Below are 12,711 nucleotides of genomic sequence, written 5' to 3'. Positions count from 1 at the left end.
TTATTATGTGTCAATTTGCTAAGGAAATACCCACCCACATCTGTTATACAGACATGAGGTATTATGCATCCCTCAGCACAGCTGGAACACATGTGTGAGCACCAGCACTTTTCATGTGTGTGCCAGTTTTCTACCAACTGATGTGAAACATTCAGATGCCAGGAGGAAAGACTGGGCAAGGAATTTTCTCCATAAGGAAAGAGGTTGAGGTCATTAAAAGTTACCAGGAATCAGTCATGATTTACTGATGGAAACTTCAGCTCTGTTATCTCCAAGTCAGGCGAGCTGCTGCCACTTCTATCGCTGTAGGTGTCCCTGCAGAATTCAGAAAGATTTTGTTTTACGGAGCACAAGTGCTTTATAGACCTAGTTTTGCATTAGGATTTAGCGGGGTTTGGTAGTAAGTACTGCTAGCTGAGGTTGAAAAGCAAAGCACACAAAATTCCTCTGCAGCTGTCCCTTTGGAAATAGGGCTGAGTCATCATCAGTTTTAAGGTTTGTGAATTAAAATGATTATACATATAATAGGCATTTTATAAGGCAAAGTTATTCTAAAGGCAATTCAGTAAGAAGGAAATAGGAGACTGGTTAACCACCCATAGGTCATTCTATTTCAGCTTCCCATTAACAGCTGATTGCCTTTAACCCATTAAACAGCTTCTTCAGAATGACAAAGTAATTCAGATCGGAAGGGACCTCAGGACAGTTACACTGCAGGGACAGCTATCAAATCAGACATGGCTGCTTCAGGGCTTTATCAGTCACATTCTGAAATTCTCTGAGGGCAGAGACTGCACAGCAATTTGCACCAATGTGTGACTGATCTAACGGTGAAAAAGATTTCCCTTATATCCAGTCGGAACCTCTCTTATTTCAATTTATGTCCATTGTGTCTCATCCTTCCACCATGCACTTCTGTAAAGATCCTGTTTTCATCTTCTTGGTAACGTTTCTGTAGGTGCTGGCAGGCTGCTCTTAGGTCCCCCATAAAGTCTTCCCTTCTCCAGGCTGAACAAGCCCAGCTCCTTCAGCCTCTCCTCACTAGGGAAGTACGCCCACCTCCTGACCTTCTTCGTGGCCCGCCACTAAACTCTCTCCAACTTACCAATGTTTTACTAGTACTGGGCAACCCCAAACCGCACAGAACATTCTAGATGTGGTCTAACAAATGCCAAGTGAAGAGACATAATCACTTTTCTCCATCTACTGGCTGTGCTCTTACTCATACAGCGCAGGATGCTGTTCGTCTTTCCTTTGCTGCCAGCGCACACTGCTGGTTCATGCTCAGTTTGCTGCTCCCCAAGACCTCATCAGCAGAGCTGCTCTCCAGCTGCTCAGTCCCCAGCCTGTGTTACTGCACGGGGTTCCTGGGTGCAGGACTCTGCATTTGTCCTTGTTAAACCCCATCAGGTTCCTGCTGGCCCGCTGCTCCAGCCCATGTCCCTCCGAACAGTGGTCCCATTCTCTAGTGTATAGTCTGTGCCCCCCAATTTGGGGTCACCTGCAAACCTCATGAGAATGCAATGATGAGACTTATCTGAAAACGTGATAAGAGTTACAGGGGGAACATAGGCTGGGCTACAACTGCCACCAATATTTTTAGATAATATGCTAAACATGAAACAATTTGTGACCACAATCACAAAAGTCTCTAACAGCAGATAATACTAGCTTAGGATGCTGCAGTAAAGAGGAAACTTCAGCTCCTCTGCTGTGAGAAGCCATTTCAAACTCAATGTGCAAAAGCAGGAAATTAAAATCTCCCTCAACACTTGGAGCACTGAAATAAGGCATCTTCACACAGAAACCCTCTTCAGAGCAGATCAGTCAGAGCACAACTGACAGCTGTCCTCCAGACATTGACACAGGAATTCCTGTGCTGCAGCTGCATTGCAGCTCAACCCAGAAAGGCAAATACTTTCCTTTTTGCATTGCTTTAGTTTAATACATTCAGTGCTATTTCTCTTTTGCATTTAGTCTGGGGTTTTTTGTTTAGTGCATGTTAGCACTCCACCTACAGAAGCAAATCCTCTGTTTTCCTCTATAAGGAGGAAAATGGGTCACTATCAAAGTGATGTTTATTTGTTGCATATTGCCACGTCTGCTGAGCAGAACTGCAGGGCATTAGGGAGCAGCAGAAGGAAATAAATATACCATTAAGTCTACCCAAAACATTAGTTGCTTTGCAAACTGAAACAAAAGAAAGCTTAAGACAGCAGAAAAAATGAAGCTGCAACCACCAGGGCCCATTCTTTAAACCAGCAACAGCAACAAGTTTCTTAAGGACCAACTTGTACCTAGGACTTGCACAAGGAACATGGGGAAAACCCCACGAGGTCTCCAATCATCTAAAAGAGCAGGCCCGGCTGTAGTTTATCCAAACACCTCTGACTGACAAAGAGTTACTCTCCTTGCACCCTGCAGTCGGGACCTCACTGCAGGACAGCTCTATGGCACTACAGTCAATCTTAAAATGCAAGACGAGGTTTCAAAGAAAGCGTGAAAAGAAGAGGTGCTGCAAATACCCCCTAGTTACCTCGCAGTAACTCTGTGCCAAGAGGATCCTCCAGTTTATCCTGTAGAAAGAAGCACTGCCCTGTGAAAGGTCTGACTGCTATCTTCCTTCAACCTACCTGGGTGAGAGCCTGCAGCCCTTTTGTAGATAATGCGTGAGTCTTCCTGCAGACGCCAAGAGGAGGCCAAAGTATGGGGGAGATGGCTTAATTGGTCTAGAGAGGAATTCAGGATGATACTGAACACCAACAAAGAAAGGATGCTCTAAGAGAAAGAAACAGAAAACATTAATGTCAAGTCTCTTAAGCCTGTGGCTGAACTGCAATTGAAAGCACTGATCGCATTGAAGCCCTGATGATGGGGAAGAAGTGTCATTTCTATCCTGCCTTTTGTCCCTAAATGGACAGGCACATGGGACTCTTTAGTGTGATTTTATGGATGGAATCATTCTCAAAGAGCCTGGACTGGTCCCACACAAAATCCTCCTTAACTACCCTCCGAACACTTTCACTTGTAAATACCTACACCCACAAACTAATTGCTTAAGTACTCACCTTCCAACTCAACCACTTCCATTCGCTCTCCCTCCTCATCCTGGCCTACAAACTTCAAACCTTGCTCTTCAAAACACTTTTTCAATTCTGGATTGACCTAGAAGACCAGAAGCAAGAAAATCCATGATCCCTTGTGTTTGGATTACACAGAAAAGCTCAACACCTACAATAGCATTTTTACCTCAAATCTGTGTCTATGTCTCTCTTCCAAGAAATCATGATCTCCGTACAGCTTCCCTACCCCAAAAGGAAAACGTTTCTTAGAGCAAATGCCAAACAGTTCACACGATGCCAAGTTTTAACAAGTTCATATGAATAGCATCCATAAGAATCTGCCACTTCTAGAGGGGACCAAATTCATTTATCTCCATTTCACTACCAGAACAAAGTCTGCAAACACCAACCATTCAAGGATGCTTTAAGATTCCCAGGTCTCACTTCCCCATACCCACCATACACGCACATCATTCCCAGGAAACACTTTCAAAAGAGGTAAGAAATGCCTTACTCATGATTGAATTCTTGGTTTGGAAGAGTGTTCTTCTCTTGCCAAGCCTCATGGTCCCACCCATTTGCCCAGGATTATGTTCTGGCATGTCTATGACCTGCGAAAAGCATTCGGAGAGGGAGGTGAGAGTAAGGGAGGAACAACAGTCCCAGGCAGACTCTGAAACATTAAAGGGGGGAAAAAAACAACATCCATACAGAAAACAAGCAAACCACCCAAAGGAACATTGTCTTGACAAGGTAGACCAACAGAACTACATTAGCTGAATTATTCTAGTAAAAGCTGTACAGAACATATGGAAGGTTTGCGGGTATTCAGGAAGCTTTAGCATAGGAAATGGCTTCAGTCAAAGCCTGCACTAATACTGTGCTATTTACTGAACTAAATGTCAAACAAACAAACAAGCAAATTTACAGAAACAAAATCCCCAAATCAGAATCACTTATACTTTAATAAATAACTTCATAAACTGTTTTTTTGAGAACTTTTTCCTTTAGAGTAGCATTTTAAATTATAGCAGAAGCCAATCATTATGGTGGAGCCTGGACAAGGCACATAGAGCCTGCAGTGTAAGAAAGGCAGGTTCAGAAATCTGTCCACAAATGTTCCAAGAAATTCATGTCTGTCTATGTTAATTTCTGAGATCATAATTAAACAGTTATGCAGTGGAATCTGGATATCACCAAACCTTTACCATTTATTCTGTGAAATCAGTTAGTTTGCAAACTGCCCTTTAAGAACTTTTTACCTCTTAGAAAACACCTTGCTTTATGAAAAAGTATAATTAAAAATAAAAATAAATATAAATATTAGTGTTTCACCTATAATAAGCACTGCAATCTTCTATGAAGCAGCAACTGCCATACAGTTAACTAGACAAAGACATTTTCTTTTCAGATTAGTAAATGATGGAAGACAGACTTAAAAGCCAAAAGACATAATAGTCCGAGCTCTTAACTGCACCAACAGGTATGTGCAGAGAAGTCTAGCACAGTAAGGATATTACAAGCAAGGCGCCATAAACTCACCACTGGATGAGCAGTTTTGGGGTCAAATTCTGTCGAGTTAGCATCTGCAATGTTACGTTCATCAATTAGAAACACGAAGTCCCTCATACCATGACATGCATTTACAGGACCTCCCCCAGGTACAGCTGCATCTCGTCCCCACGCTTCCGGCAAGCGGCGACCTTAACTGTGCTGAGCCACTCACCTGCACAGAGCTGCCAGCTCAGCACCCGACAGCAAAAACAGGACTGTCAGCACTGTTTGATACGAATTTCTGAGAGTGCCTGGAGGTTGCAATCTAAGGCCAACCAGTCTAGTGCAATCGGTGATGAAAGCGAGAGTCATTCAGGAAAAGCACACATTCAATAGCTTAGAATATTTTAAATAAAGCCAGGGAGCGGTAAGGGAGCAGAAGTACTCTGAGAAACACATTTTTCCCTACCTGCACTACTAGCGAGACTCGGAATCAGGCTGAAAAACTAAATTTAGCACTCTGTAAATGGAGTTTTGACAACAGCAACCTAGTCAATTCAAGCAGTGGAGCCCAGAAAACAATTCAACTCACTGAAGTAGGTGCAACTGCCTCGCCAGCTGAATTGCTTTTTGGTCTTCATTCCCACTGGCTATAATGGGAATTTAGGATGTCCAGCACACATAGGCACCACTCCACTTAGGTGTTTTATACAGGAGCTGAACCTCACTCTAAGCAATAGAAAGTTTTCTGTCATTATAAGCATGCCTTACTCCATTGATTTTTATTTGAACAGGATGAGGAAATTCTTTTTCCTTTGAATTAGCAAAGGAGATGGGGAATTTTACAGGCCTAGAAAAAAAATTGTATCTTCCTACCAAAGAAAAATTAAAAATCAGAGGTATTTGAAAAATTACAGGTATTACTCAAGCAATCAAAGAAATGACCAAAACACAGGAAGGGTTTTGTGGAATTACCTTGCCAACCAAGAACACTGCGTGCAAACTCCACAACTGCTAACTGCATTCCCAAACAGACTCCTGCAGAAGGCAAGACAACACAGATCAAGTCAGGACAAGGACCACTGAGCCCGTGCCGCAAAGCACACGCACCTTCACAGAGCAGTCCTGAGTCAGAGGAAAACCTGGATGAGACAGATCTTTGACTTGGATTTAGGGGCCTGTTCGCTCTGTACCAAGTAGTTCTGATAAGTTTTACTCCACACCTCCCTTCCCCATCCACTCTGCTCACTCAACATTTCCAGTCTCTCACTACGTCCATTTCGTTTAAATGCAGTCACGTGTTTCTTCGTGCCAAGATCACCACAGCCTCCTCTGAAACTTCCTCCGAGACTCCTACCCCCTCATTATAGAGATTCCATGTCATCACATCCCAGCCAACTCTGACCACTTCAGAGCTAGCTACGGATGATGACTGAATTACCCAGTTAAGCTGAGCATAGATCACTGCCTTCCTCAGCCAATTATCTTCAAAATTGTACATTCTAGATACTTATGAAAATGAGTAAAGCTCTTGCTGCAGACCAGTTTGGCTGTTGTTCAAACTCCTTCTTTTCTTTATTTCTTCTTATGGATGAAATATGTTTCTCACCTAAGAAGGGTTTTTTCTGTTTTCTTGCCCAGGAAATAGCTTGAATTTTGCCTTCTGTCCCTCGAACACCAAATCCACCAGGAACCAGAACTCCGCTGCATGAGGATGGAAAGATTCCATTCGCATAGGGCTCATGTGAATTTCCCCCAACCACATACCACCCCTCTCCTGTAAAATCTTGGACTTGCAAGGCCTCACTCCAGAAAAGGGCTTTAGAGTGTCCTACGTGGCAAGGCCTGTTCTGCAGCACCGTTTCCATATGACTTCACATGAGCCGTCACATAAAATATCACAGAATTTTCAGGGAAACATTTTATGAATGCACATTTTACCTTCCCAAGAAATCCCAAATACAATGTGGGTTACAACACTAGAATGGTTCGTGTTGTATGACCCACATGCTCTGCACCAAACATGTTTGCAAACGTATCACCCAGCGAGGCCCATGCTGAGGAAGCCACTGGCTACAGTGTCAAGGCAGGCACAAAGACACCAAATTCTGCAGGAAGTTCTCTGTTATCCTGGTACCACCCAAAGCCTGCTTCCCTGCAAGCCCCACTTGTTCTTGTTTTCTGGGCTAACTCTTGGCATTTGTCTGCATCCTAACACTTTTTCCCTTCTCATGCTTTCTTCCTAAAGAACTTTATACCACACTTACACCTTCCGTCCTCTCTCTTTGGCTTTAATAGCCTCTGCCAGTACCTATCCTTTCCCATTATTTCCTCTCACCCTGTTTCCCTACTAAGCCTGTGCACATCTTCATCTGCGTGGTCACCTCCCCTACTGCTGCCTTTCACAAACTCCCTCGCTTATTTAACAATTCTCCATTTTACATCTTATCCTAAATTTCATTGAGAGGTACTTGGGCAATGTCAGAGTGCGCTGGTACAGAGCCTAAGAAAACAAGTCTCCAGTATGGCTCTTAATTCCAAAACTGTCAATAGCAGCAAGTTTATCAGACATGCTCCAAAGAAATGGCCAGTGTAAGTCTTACTCAGCACCACACAGCTTCTGCCATGCTTCATGGTATCGAACAGGTTCTTCCTGCAGAGTATCTGGCTCCAAGTCAGCAGAGTCAATATACTGGGAAGAAATCCAAAAAAGGATGATGAGATACTACCACAAGAGTGTAAATACAGGGTCTCCTTAATTCTCATTAAATTAAGATATCATCATTCCTCCTGGATAGCTCGGGATTTGTTTCCTCCTAGATACTTGCTTACGCTTTTTCTGGGCTGATTTCCTGTCTGCTAGTCAACAAAACTGCTTTCCAGCACCATCATACTACAGATGCACGAACAGAAGCCAATATTTTTTCTCTTCCCTGCAGCTCTGCTGTCCCATAAATGAAGCTCATGTCCATAAGACCCAGACTCATTAAATGTGAAGTTTTGATGAAGCACAGCGAGATGGGAACACACGGCTATGCAGACAGAAACAACCACACAGCAAGAAAAAAACTGAATCACTATCTCATCAAATATACATCATTTAATCTTCCAAGAGAAACTGAAGAACAAACAGGATATGGTGAAACACAGGCTGTTGTAATTAAAGGATGCTATGACCAATGTTACATATGGAAAACACTGCAAATTTTCCAGTTTCTCATCTCCAGTATTCCAGTATCTCTAAATTTCTGAATGTTCTGGCAGCCTGCTAACCCTTTGAACAACCATTTTTGTCTTGTCCTTTTTTTTTTTTCCCTTTCTTTTTTTTTTTAAAGCTTGGAATACTGCTGAACAGTTCTTTAATCCAATGTAAGATCTCCATGCGCAGGACTCACAGAACCCATTTCCCTTCTGAACCATACAAATACAGGTGTGTCAGGAACTATCCATAGATGCAGGCGCAGGGTTTACCCTTCACCAGTCTTACTTGTTTTATTTCTTTTCTCCTCTACTCATTTTGTAAGTTGAAAGGTAAACCAAACATAGCACAGTGCTGTTATAAAGCAAGCACCTATTTCCATGACTCGCTGGCATCATGAAACCACTGGACATTTAAAAAGTGTATGTAAATGAAAGTAAAATTTCTGACAACAGATACATATTTCACCTCTTCAGAGCATCTAGCTACAACCAAGACCCTTAAAACCACCTGTGCAGCCAAACCAGCATTAAAACCTTAATAAAGTCTGAGGCAGAAGCCTAATAAAACCTGTGAGTACCACAAGGATAACAGCAACAAAAAAAGGATCACTTTCAACAACTGTCATAGAAATTAAAGCAAACAGTCCCCTCCTCAAATATATCTACCGCTCTATCACAGTTCAGCACGCAACACTGAGCACTGAAGAGTTCCATCAATTATACAGACACCTTGTATATCTTACAGGATGAAAGGCTGGTTTGCTTTGAAGCTGGTTTATGCCTGACAACAGATGTTTTGATGCTGTAATCCAAGGACAAATTTAAAGTTCACTGGCTGAATCAACTCTCCTTTACTGTCTACGGGTTCGTGAGAACCTTAATTAAGATGTGTAGCACTGCAGGTGGAAGGAGCATGGGGAGGAATTTTTTTTACACACATGCACCCACTCCTACCTTAATGTCAAGTTTGTGGTTGATAGCCAGTGCAGAATGCTCCAGAGCTTTAATGACAGATGCGTAGGAATCTGAAAACTTGGTGTATTTGCCAACAAGTGCAATGGAACATGTTTCAAGGAGACGGTCATACCTAAACAAAATCAAAACACGAGGGTTATTTCGTCATTAACAGCAAATGGGGGCAAGAATCGCTTACATTCTATTCAGCTTTTCAAGTAATATAAACAGTTGGGCTCTGGAAAGTCAGTCGACTTTGGAAGAGATGACCTTTTGTAACAATTATGTCTTAAAAACATCAAAGCAAGAATAGAAGAAAGGAAAAATAAAAAATAAAGAAAACAATGACAGAGAAAAAGAGTTGCAGAAAGTCATGTATAAATTAACTCATCCCTCCTTATGCTGAAAAGCCATTTTGAGTAGATCCAAACTGTCTTTTCAGGAAGCTGTATTAAATTCAAAGCCTGCAGTAAACTATTAGGAGAGAGGATCAAAGCACAGCTCTGCATATGTTTATACTATACAGCATCTTCCCACGCTGCCTCTGACTGAGTTCACCGCAGCAGCTAGAAATACAGAAAGGAATTCTAGAGTCCTAAGGTTGTACTGCCTACACTTTCAATCCCCAGCATCTGGCAGCATGGGATTTACACAGCATTCCTGGCTACAGCTAAGAGATTGTTTAAAGTTTATTTCAAAATTGCAAAGTACCTTCAACCAAGCTGATTACCCAGGGCTTTCCCTGTCAAAAGAAAATGTTCTTGGCAGTGGTGGCTTGTGTCATGCATATAAAGGGAAACATCTAGATCTTGAAAATTAATTTCTTCTAAGGACAAACATATTTGAGGCTTCAGAAAGGGCCTGAATGCCAACTGAAAAGATTCCATTCACTATTTCCCCAAGAACATGGAGTCTATTCCCCACAAGAAAAAACAACAGTCCTAGGAGCCTCAGACAGAACAATTACAAAACAGTCGGTTCACTTGCTTGAAATCATACTCAAAAAATATATTTTTATTGACACTCCTGATGACTCCTACATATGCCTACAAAAGAATTTCAACACTTTGTAATGTCACTGGCGTTTTTTGTATAAAAAGGGAGGGCAGAGCTGTCTACCTTTTAAGTACTTCAAACTGGTTTTGACATAGACAGTACACTACCAACACAAGATAAGGAAGTCAATAACATTATCTTACAGGATTCTCATGTTGAAGAATTTTTTTTTTTCAAACAGTTAAACATCTAGGAAGAAAATGCATTTTTGTAGTAAAAAAAAAAAGAAAAAAAATTTGAACGCATGAGAACACTTGAGGAACATGAAGTAACACTCGTCACCTAATAACCAACGACCAAGAAGAGAAACTAATCTGGAGTCTTAATTCAAACTACGCCCAGTGGTGCAGCTCACCTGTCAGCCATTTCCTTCCACTTCATGAGCATCCTCCTGGGCTGCCTCTCAATGGGAAGGTCAAGCCTGTGTCTGAAGTAGTCAACAACTCCCTGCTCCTCTAACAACAGAGGAACCCGGTAAATAGAAGAGACATCATGAACACAGATGACCTGTTCATACAATATGGAAGTCATTAAAACAGATCTAAGTGCCTGTGCAATTATTTTTAGACAGATATTCAAATCTCCAGTAGACAACCACATGACCACCCTAAACTTCCAGGAAATAACATCTGTTGAATAACATAACAACATATGAATAGTTTAATACTAGTTTCCACATACTTGAAAAGGTCATCCTTCAACACTTCCCAGGTATTACTGCTCACTGGAGCTCCTTGGGAAGGGCTATAACACAACAACCTAGCAGTAAGAAAGTCAGCTGCTATGCAAGTTATGTGAGCGCATAGCGAAGTTCAAAGAACACTTTAACGAGACTTCTCCTACGATACAGCCTTCTTGGTAATCCTAATTGAAACTACAGTTAAACTGCCCACAAGCCCAGCTTCCCCGTTTTCCATCACTGTCGTTCCTAACCAGGGCTCCCAGTTCAATTAAAGCCCAAGGAAATCTGTGATCTCAATACAGCAATAAATTTTACAGGACATCCTTCATCAAATTTAGGATTAAACAACTATGAGCAAAGAATTCTTAGGTCAATGAGGAATATCCACACCAACGGTTCTAGTTCACTGAAACGGGCTTCCACAGAAAAGGAAAGATGGCTCTGGACAACTGTCTCCTGTCCATCAAGAATCAGACTGTACTTTAAGGATCAAAAATATACTGGCACAACTATTTTTAAAACTTCATTTCTCCTGACTCAAATGAAAGCAGAGTTCAACACTGCACCAGTAAAACCCCTTAGGCTGCAAATTTTCCTCCTTTATAGTCAGTAACATTTACTTCTCAATTCAAGTGCAACTGCAGTCAGAGAAACAACTATGTAAAATTGTATTAAACTTCCTGGAAAGTGACTGACAAGGGCCAACTTACTTTCAATTCCTATCCAACAAGAGGTAGATATTGTGCTGCTGACTTATCAATATTATTGCCAGCTAATTCTGAATGTATACTTGAAACTGCAAGACTCAGTTTGACCTCATTGTATAGGAAATTAATAAAAATGATTTGACAGAGCCTGGAATTGTGAAGTGATACTCAGTCTTTCACAAAAAGAGAAAACTTTTCAAGCTCCAGCTGGATTGGAAAGTGGTAATATTTAGCCTACAGATTGTTTGATTATTTTCCAAGGTCCACCTCAGACTATGCTATGCAGAGTAGTCTCAGTATAAGAAGAATCATGCTACCATGAAATTTTTGCGTATCACATACATTCAAGTGAAGCAATACTTCTCTCATATACCATTTCAACTTCTCTGTGTAATCTCTCCTCATGCAATCTTGGGCAGAAGAATACTATCGTGAAAAGAGCAGTCCTTTAAACCTAATTTTGGGCAACTACTCTTTGGCTTCTAATACCAAAAAATCTCATTCTTCTGTATTCACAGAAGGAATGTGGAAGGATAACTAAGGTCAAAACCAGCTATTCAGAAAATACCTTGGATTCCATAGAATTCTCTAAGCCTACGCTAATTACCTTATAAGAAAACCTGTGTGCTGGCATAAAAAGGACTATTTTTGCAACGGTTACATGTGTAAGGAATGTAGGCAAGACAAAGCAGCAAATGAATTATGCAGCTAACAAAAGACACAGCTAGACACAAAAACGCTACGCTCAGATAAAACTCCACTCAGCATTTGACAAACAGCTAGAATATTTATTGCAAGGAAGTACAGACAGCAATCTTTACCTGTTCTGGTTCAACGTGACAGAACATGGAAATCTTTTCTTTTACTGAGGTATCCAGTGGAGTGGAGCACCTGCAAACAATCTAACAGAACAGCAACATCAAGGTTGTGAAGCAAAACAGAAGTAATCAGACATCCATATAACAAACCTCTAAAAAAGCTATCTTTCTGCAGTTTCCATGACTTGGGGAAAAACCCAACTCCGTTACTTTTACTTCTTTACTACCAATACACAATAGCTCTCAACCTAAGCATTATTTAGACTAGGATGTTGTTGCAACATGCCAGTACTGCATTTTCAAATTCAAAGCCACATAGCAAACCTTACCAGATCTGGTGAGAGACCAAGACCTCTGAGTTCACGAACACTGTTTTGGGTGGGTTTAGTCTTCTGCTCTCCTGTAGAGCTTGGCTGGTCAAAGAAGAGCAGAAGTTGGTATATCAAATTATGATGATACGTAGCAATGATTCATCATGCTAATCGAGACTCTCCACCTCATTCATCTTGTAAAGACTTTGACCCAGTACTTAGATAATTCACATGAACTTTAAATACCCCTGTACACTATCACTTTAATCTCAAAGACTGAAAGCAACTAGCAGAAACCAAAGCCTGTACAGTAAGTAGGTATGCATTATAGTACGGGAAGGAGAGAGCAGAGATCCTAAGGTTTTTATCCACTGATCCCTCCAAATACCTAATATTTATATTTCTAATTTTTTCTCTGTAAATCAG

The 12,711-nt window shown here is 41.3% G+C and overlaps 1 protein-coding gene across 1 annotated transcript in view; it reads right to left on the bottom strand.

The window, feature by feature from the left end:
- Positions 1 to 230: 230 nt before the first annotated feature.
- CTPS1 (CTP synthase 1) overlaps positions 231 to 12,711 on the bottom strand; it is a 16,639-nt gene continuing 4,158 nt past the window's right edge. The window contains exons 5-17 of the mRNA XM_009574209.1: positions 12,304 to 12,387; positions 11,978 to 12,058; positions 10,123 to 10,274; positions 8,712 to 8,844; positions 7,160 to 7,248; positions 6,166 to 6,260; positions 5,532 to 5,594; positions 4,605 to 4,648; positions 3,577 to 3,673; positions 3,250 to 3,305; positions 3,069 to 3,165; positions 2,634 to 2,778; positions 231 to 315 (exon numbers count right to left, since the gene is read on the bottom strand). Coding sequence (XP_009572504.1) covers positions 231 to 315; positions 2,634 to 2,778; positions 3,069 to 3,165; positions 3,250 to 3,305; positions 3,577 to 3,673; positions 4,605 to 4,648; positions 5,532 to 5,594; positions 6,166 to 6,260; positions 7,160 to 7,248; positions 8,712 to 8,844; positions 10,123 to 10,274; positions 11,978 to 12,058; positions 12,304 to 12,387 — 1,221 coding nt within the window. The remainder of the gene's footprint in view (positions 316 to 2,633; positions 2,779 to 3,068; positions 3,166 to 3,249; positions 3,306 to 3,576; positions 3,674 to 4,604; positions 4,649 to 5,531; positions 5,595 to 6,165; positions 6,261 to 7,159; positions 7,249 to 8,711; positions 8,845 to 10,122; positions 10,275 to 11,977; positions 12,059 to 12,303; positions 12,388 to 12,711) is intronic.

This window comes from Fulmarus glacialis, unplaced genomic scaffold, assembly GCF_000690835.1.
Source record: "Fulmarus glacialis isolate BGI_N327 unplaced genomic scaffold, ASM69083v1 scaffold9123, whole genome shotgun sequence".
NCBI lineage: Eukaryota > Metazoa > Chordata > Aves > Procellariiformes > Procellariidae > Fulmarus > Fulmarus glacialis.
This window is presented reverse-complemented; position numbering and strand designations above follow the sequence as displayed.